This window comes from Salarias fasciatus, chromosome 12 (assembly GCF_902148845.1).
Source record: "Salarias fasciatus chromosome 12, fSalaFa1.1, whole genome shotgun sequence".
In the NCBI taxonomy this organism is placed as follows: domain Eukaryota; kingdom Metazoa; phylum Chordata; class Actinopteri; order Blenniiformes; family Blenniidae; genus Salarias; species Salarias fasciatus.
Genome location: NC_043756.1, coordinates 14744164 through 14752221, shown reverse-complemented (window position 1 = coordinate 14752221; position 8058 = coordinate 14744164). Strand labels below are relative to the sequence as shown.

General features: G+C 41.4%; 1 protein-coding gene across 1 annotated transcript; it reads right to left on the bottom strand.

Moving 5' to 3' along the window:
* Positions 1 to 300: 300 nt before the first annotated feature.
* foxb2 (forkhead box B2) lies at positions 301 to 1424 on the bottom strand. Its single transcript, XM_030105146.1, has one exon. The coding sequence runs from the start codon at positions 1287 to 1289 to the stop codon at positions 330 to 332; it is 960 nt and encodes a 319-aa protein (XP_029961006.1). The 5' UTR covers positions 1290 to 1424; the 3' UTR covers positions 301 to 329.
* Positions 1425 to 8058: the final 6634 nt, after the last annotated feature.

Genomic DNA, 8058 nt, shown 5'->3' with positions numbered 1-8058 from the left:
CAGAGCTGTTGGTTTTCATTTGGAAAGATTTTGAGACTTAATCAAAGCTTTCTTTGGGTTTAGCGCTTCTACTTGTCTGATTGTATTTGTCAGTGCCACATTACAGTATGTGGTAAATGCCCTCACAAAGTGTGCAAATAAATTATGATTTCAATCAACACGAGTCTAATGAAAAATTCATTACACAGCACAAATGTGAACCTTAGCTTTTAAAATCCTCTTGAAACTCAAATTAATCTGAACTATTCCTCTCGAAAGCCTGTCCTTTCTGAATTCTTATAGTTACAGAGTCTTTCTGACTGTGAAAGAAAACCCCGCGATTTACCCGGTTAGGACAGCAGGAGGGCCGGGTGGAGAGGGTTGCCTTTCCCCTCCAGCAGCTCGTTTTTCTCCATGGCTGAGGCCGGCGTGCAGAGCTGCGCCTGGGCGGGCTGCAGCCCCGTCAAGCCCGGCACGGGCCCCAGGGACGGGGTGGGCTTTATCGGCACGGGAACGGCGGGCAGGGTTGGCCCGGTGGCGTTGTGGTACAGGCCTTTAGCCGACACGCTGAAGGGCGCGTACTCGGACGAGGTTGGCACGGGCACGCCTCCCATGGACTCAGACAGCATGCCGACGTGCGGCCACATGGAGTTGACCACGCTGCTCAGCTGCGGGGGCACCGGGTAACCCAGGTGGTGCATCACGGAGGTGATGGGAAGCCCGCTGGCCACGACGCCCTTGTAGTCCCGTCCAATAATGTTCTCGATGGCGAACGGATGCTTAAAGCCACCGGGCTGTGCGCACGCGATGCCCCCGTAGCCCTGAAAGTGGGGGAGCCGCCCCACGCCCGCAGGAGCGGCCGGGTGGTCGTGGTGGCCGGATGCTGCGCCCAGCTTGCCGCCAGGGTGGTGATGGTGATGATGGTGAAAGTAATGCATCATCGGCGAGCTCTTGCAGGTCATATGCTCGGCGCGGAGAACTTTGAAGCGCTTCCGTCTCCTCAGGAAACTGCCATTCTCAAACATGTCACCACAGTCCGGGTGCAGAGCCCAGAAGCTGCCTTTGCCGGGCTGATCAGGCCGCCGAGGGATCTTGATGAAGCAGTCATTAAATGAGAGGTTGTGCCGGAGGGAGTTCTGCCACCTCTGGGTGTTCTCTCGATAATATGGAAAACGATCCATGATGAACTTGTAAATGTCACTCAGAGGCAACATCTTCTCGGCTGAGTTCTGGATCGCCATCGCTGTCAGTGATATGTAGGAGTATGGCGGCTTCTGGTCGCTGTAAGAGTTCTTCCCAGGACGTGGCATCACTGATTATCGATTTTGTTGAAGTTTAATTTTTCTAAAGAAAATAACCTTTGACGTTTTGCCCTAAAATGCCTTTTTTATGGAGCTAACTTGGCAGTCCTCATATCAGTCTCCATCTGACTCATCTGTTCCAAAGTTGTGAGTTATCCGATTATCTACCTTATTTATATAATTGCAGGCCCGCCGTCGTCAGGTAAAATCCTCTGAAGGGTTTTGCATCAAAATTAAGCTTTTTCTTATTTTTGTTTTGGCAAAAATGAGCAGTTGAAGCTGTGCGTAAAAGTCGGTCTCCGTGCGTAAAAGTTGAGAGCTCCTCAGTTCCTCCTTTTTTTTTCTGCGACGGTTCAGTGACGAGTGCCTGCTTTGCTGCGCTCTCTGTGTGTGCTGTGTGCTCCTCTCCTCTTGTGCGCTGCTCCCACTCCACGAGCGCCTTTTTTGTGAGACCCCCGCAGGTCGCCGACTCTATTATCTATTACCCAGACACTTGGGGGACACGTCAGGAGAGAGCGCGCGGGGCTGTTCATTTGCGTGCGTGTATGCTTACATGCGCCCGTGTTTGTGTGTGTGTGTGTGTGTGTATGTGTGAGAGAGAGAGAGAGAGAGAGAGAGAGAGAGAGAGAGAGAGAGAGAGAGAGAGAGAGAGAGAGAGAGAGAGAGAGAGAGAGAGCGGGGCATATGAGATATATATAAAACGACGGGGCTAAGGAAATGAATTAGAATGAGGGAGGTGCGTTCAAGGCACGCGCTCGCTGTTTGCCAATCAACGGGATCCGAGCTTAAACCACACGGAGACCAAAGAAGAAGTTTTAAACCAATAAGCTGTGGTTAAAGAGAAGGTTCTTCTAATTTTATTTAAATGTTATACTGCTCCCCATCCCGCCCCCAAATAACTCTGACCTTTGACCTCGCATTTAAAAAGCAGTTGTAATGTAGCCTGTTAAAAAAAATCCTGTCACTTTTCAAGTGTCTTTTAAAATACGGGTTAAAATCTATTTTGTCTTAGGTGTCATGATTGTGACACAGAACGCATATGTGAATTAAAGGAGCTCATTTCACTTGAAGGAATAAAAGGAGTACATTCAAACAACCTCATTGTTAAATGTGCTCGATTGCACTTTCAGACTTTGCAAACAATAAATCATGTCTTCCTTTGCGCACAATCATCAGTGCGCTGCTCCTCTGCTCTCAATTACACGAGCGTATTACGCACACAAAAAAACACAAAAATACACAGAGCTGGGGTGGGAGGGGGTGGGCGGGGGTGGGGGGGGGGTTGTTGATTAATTGCTGAGAGGGGAGTCCGGCGGCTGTCTGTCTGTTCAAACACTCTCTGGTGAATCCTGCAAGGATGTAAACAAACTTCATCCCCTGCTCTGAATTCTGTTCAGCGGAGAACAACAAAAGCTGCTCCCCTCCGATCTTTTTTTTTCCTCTGGCCAGGTGTCATGACAGGGTCCTTGACGGTTCTTGTCTACCTCGGTGCCCCGGTGGGCCCTCGAATACATTACAATAATTAAGCCTTCCGTGATTTAGCCTCCTAGGAGAGAAGTCCAACAATGTAATTAAGGGAAAGCTCGCTGTATTAGATATGAATATTCAAAACTGTGTCAATTAATTAGCCGGTGTGTCTCTCCCGTTACGTCTCCACCCTTCAAGCTCACTCAAAAGGTCGACGGTGTCAGCAGAGAGCATATTTTAAAGACATCGTGTAATTGCAAGAAAAAATTGCTTTTTAGTACCACTTCTCTTGACAAAGAGCTGCCATTTACATAGTCGCTGTTAAATAAATACACTCGTTGTTTTCCTCTGTTTTGCTTTTCTTTGTATTACTACTTTCAGGGCGATTGAAAAATGGGATTTGGAGCTGTGGGGCCCTCAGAGGCCAACACGGGTAAAAGCATCCTCTTAAAACGCCCGGGAAAGATCAATATTAAATCTGTTTTCACAAAGGGGGCCGTTAAATAGACACCGTGGCTGATCTGCATAACAAAATTAATTAGGTAGTCTACGGCAGTCTTTGCCAGCACCCAACTCCTGGACAAATAACTAGTTGTAAAGCACACCTTCTGGGCATATGGAACATATGCTGGAATTATCCTTAATTGACTAATTACATAAATTACTCATTAAGTTTACAGCACATCAATTATAAAAGATGTATCAATTAATTTTGCATAAATTACAAGCGGCACGCCGCACTGAGAGGGCGGCGGAGGGAATGAGGGTCGCCAGGAGGGGGTCTACTCTAAGGTGGAGAGGGTATGTGTGTGTTTGTGTGTGTGTGCGGTGGCGGTCGTCTGTTTGTTTCCAGTCTCTAATAATTATTTGTTCAGCTTAAGGGCAAAGATATTCTTTCTCTGTGTCTCATTGGCAAAGGGAAAGTGTGGGGGTAATGGCAATTATACTAATAATAATAATCTTAAAGACCTCTCTCCAAGTCATAAGGGGCGCATCGTCGCGGAGAGAGCCATTAAAATCAATTAGCAGGGCCTATTGTTTTCAGTGGGAAATTAAAGCGGTTTAAGACTGTAGTGCACGCAGGCTGTGAGGCTCAACTGGTTTAATGGAGAATTATTCAGAGACAAATACGACAGATCTTTCAGTTTGTCCATAAAAGAGCGAGCATCAGTGGGTCAAAGCTGCTGTGAGTCTGCCTGTTGCCTTCCAGTTGTTTTTAGCCAATTCAGAGAAACATCCCTTATATAAACTCTCTGGTGCCTAATTTTATGATTAACAAGAGGAAAACAAAATTCATGAACTTTATTGATCACTAATGTTCTTTTATTTTCAGATTTCAAAGTGTGGAAATAGTTCATCATCTGATTAATTTGAGGCCATGTTAGGACAGCCAAATCAAAGTGATGTAACCATTTTCATTTTTTTTCTGAATAGAATAGAATAGAATAGAATACAATAGAATAGAAATACTTCATTGATCCCTGAGGGAATTTCTTGTACAGCTCCACACAGATAACAGAAGTTAAAGTATCAACATGGCAGAATAAAAGTTAAATCAGTAATGTTGTATGTGAATATCTGCAAGACTAAGTTAAACTATTCTGTGTCATGGAACTAAGTTGTGCTGATTTGCTGCTAATTTGTATACTGAGGAAATTGGTCACTTCACAGTGCAAATGAATCTTAACATTAGTAGCATCATATAGACATGTCATGCCTTTTAACACATTCACCTCTAAAGCAAGAAAACAAACAACATGCAAACTAGTTTCCAATTGAATTAACTAATTTACACTTGAAGTAATTTATATATAATTTACAGTCATGAACCACAGCTGACTGACCAGATCCAGCTCAGAGACATCACCTGTTCTCCACCTCTGGAAGACTCACATAAACACTCATAGCTAGAGCTATGAGTGTTTATGTACTCTTGTAGAGTATCACTAACTTTAACTTTGAGGATATTCATGAATACTTATGTTTCTTTAAGAAACTAAAAGAAAACAATACAACTTGTAGTCTCTCTCTCTCTCTCTCCCTCTCCCTCTGTGTGTGTGTGTGTGTGTGTGTGTGTGTGTGTGTGTGTGTGTGTGTATTTTAGTGTTTCAGAAAGTTAAGACTTACTGAATTGCACAGTCAATCACGTGTTTTATAAACATGTCTGATAGTCTATTCATTTACTTTTTCCTTCTATTGAATTTGATATAGTTGTAATTCGTAATCACACACACACACACACACACACACACACACACACACACACACACACACACACACACACACACACACACACAAACTATAACTTTCTACCCAACAGACTTCCTAAAAACTGAAGTTTTGCCCTGATGAATTGAGCTGTAATACAGCAGGGCAGCCAGTAATAACCAGTCAGTGGCCCTCAAGCCATATCTTAAAAACAATCTTTAACGTTATTTAAACTTTCTTTGTCCCGAGAAGTACTCTGTTACAAACCCTAACCCTAACCCTATAGAAAGCATCTCTCACTTTCTCAAAGGTTGATGGATGATTCACTGATGGAGAAGCTGCAGAGGGCAGCAAAATCCAACATGCATGTGTCAGAGCAAATTTTCCAAAAGTCCCTCAAAAATTTGGCGTATGCCACCAAAGGAACACATTCCACCATGTACTATTTCTGACACTGCAGTGTCTTGTGAGCACTACAGGAAATTACAGGACTACATGTGACCTGATTAGCTCTGTTAAGATTATACAGCAGTTGTGCTGCGACTGCACTTGTCAGCCACAGTCTTTACATTTACAGGCCATCACATTATCATTCATTCTGATCATTCACCAGACAAATCATCTATAAGCTAAATTTTTTTTGTATGTGTTTGAAAAACTGAGCATAAACATACAAAATAATTTCACAACTGATAAGTACAGATTATTATATTATTATATCATTATATTATTTATTATTCATAAATAATGTAACACTCTTGCTTCCTTAAATGTTTTGAAAGGTAATTTAAAAAAAATGGAAACAAAAATATGTGTTTTGTTTATGATAAGAAGATAAATAGAATAATACAACTTTGCTGATCCATTTGGGATACTACAGTCCCATCATATTCACAGTTAACGTTAATTACATGTGGTTGGAGCAGTGGGCTGCCACGCTGTGCAAACCTGTGAAACTGATTCTAAGCCCACTTTTCTGACCTCTAAACTCATGATTGTGAAACTGTGGTATGTGTAAAACAAGAGGCACGCGAGCTCCCTCTAGAGGTAGGTGGCGGCAAGTCATAAATATATATTTTTAAATAACATGTATTTGAAAATATACAAAATCTCAAAACAGTGCAAAACTTAGAATTAAAAATGTAAAAAAGGGATTATATATTGACAATAAATTTATTATAAAATGTAAGCCTCCATTACTTTATGTCCAGGCCAGCCATAAAGGACAGCTAAAATAAAACATGAAAACACACACACACACACACACACACACACACACACACACACACACACACACACACACACACACACACATTCTAACTATACCAGGCAGACATCAAGAGATACTAAACTTCTAAACACTGACATTTGTTAATATGGTTTTTAAAATTGTATATTAAATTCATTAGAACATCATGGACATGTTGCAAAATATTTAAGTTCAAAACTTCTTCTGCAGAGAAGTAGCCATTGAAGCAACCATTTCAAAAAGATGTAAATTTATAGATCTGTGGAACACTGCAGCACATATTTGGATGTTTAAACTTCTAAGAAAACAACACAGCTCTTGTAGAGTATCACTAACTTTAACTTTGAGGATAGTCGTGAAAACTTATTTTATACTTACGTATGTTACCTTAGAAATCTCAAGTTAGAAACATAAGTTATGTTTCTAACTTGAGATTTCTTTGAAAATATTCTTTACTACCCAGTGATATATTGTGTTCAGTGAAAACACCCCAAGAGACCAGTGAAAGTAAGGGGACCCCATAAAAAAACTAAAACTATTGTTCAGGATGAAGTGATGTTCTACTTAATATCTACACATATATTAATAAAAAGCAGACTACATGGCTCCTATAAGTTACTGTTTGGCATAAGCAAAGTTCTTTTTTTGTGTATCTGATAGTGATTCATTTTGTAATTGTTCAATGCTACATGTTCAGTACACCTACAGGGATGTACATTTGAATGTGATCAAAGAGCTCCTGCATGAAAGATCAGCTGTGCTTTGTAAAAAATGACACTGCTTTCTATTTTTAAAGAGTAAAAAAAATCTCTTCTTCACTTATCCATATCTTTTCTGTTTGCTTTATCCAGCGTGGAGGTGCAGGGAGCTGGAGTCAATTTCAGCACCATGGACAGTTCCCCAGTCCTTCACAGCACAAACGGTCTGAGTGGCACTTCGTAGTCACCAGTCAAGATTGAAAACTCTGCACCAAAAAGCAATCAAAAACAACTCTGGCTCAAACTGCTGAAAGTGTTTTGGACTTTTATCCGACTGTAGCTATAATTGCTCAGGTTGTAACATGTGCCGCTCCAGCTACGCTCAGCTGGAGCTCAATGTGCGTGTGTGGGAAAGGGGGAGCGTTAACGCCTGTTGAAAATATTTGTTGGCGTTAAGGAAGCAGTGCGTTAACGCGTATATATGTATATATATATATATATATATATATATATATATATATATATATATATATATATATATATATATATATATATATATATATATATATATATATTAGAGCAGGTAAACCCTAAAGGGTCTCCCGGATTGAAGAGTGGTAATTAAACGAGACATTAATACTTCTTAGCTTGTCACTATTTTTCAGGAGCACACTGATGTATTCAGCACAAAATCAGTGGGGTCAATAGGACCCCAACATAGCTTTGTCAATTACCTGGATAGATGGATGGATGGATAGATGGATGGATGGATGGTCTCTGGCAGGAAGCTCAAAGGTCACTCTGATGGTGACCTTTGACGATGGTGACTCTTGGCCAAATTGTTACAAATACGACCCAATAACCTGTAACTAACGGCTATCCAAAATGTCTTCCTTTGTTCCACTGTTAAGAAGAATGAATACTTTGTAAAAATATCAATGTCATGTACCTTAAAGAAAAAAAAAACACCAATGAAGAGCCTGCAATCCCAATTTCGTTGGAACACAATGATTCACATTAATATGGGTAAACTGTGGGATTGATGTAGCAAAAAATATGGGAGGAGCTTCTCTGGGTGGTATCACAGTTTAAGGGGGCAAGGCAGGGAAAACCTAGGGCTCAGGTGCCTTTATTTTGAAAAGAAATCATTATGAAA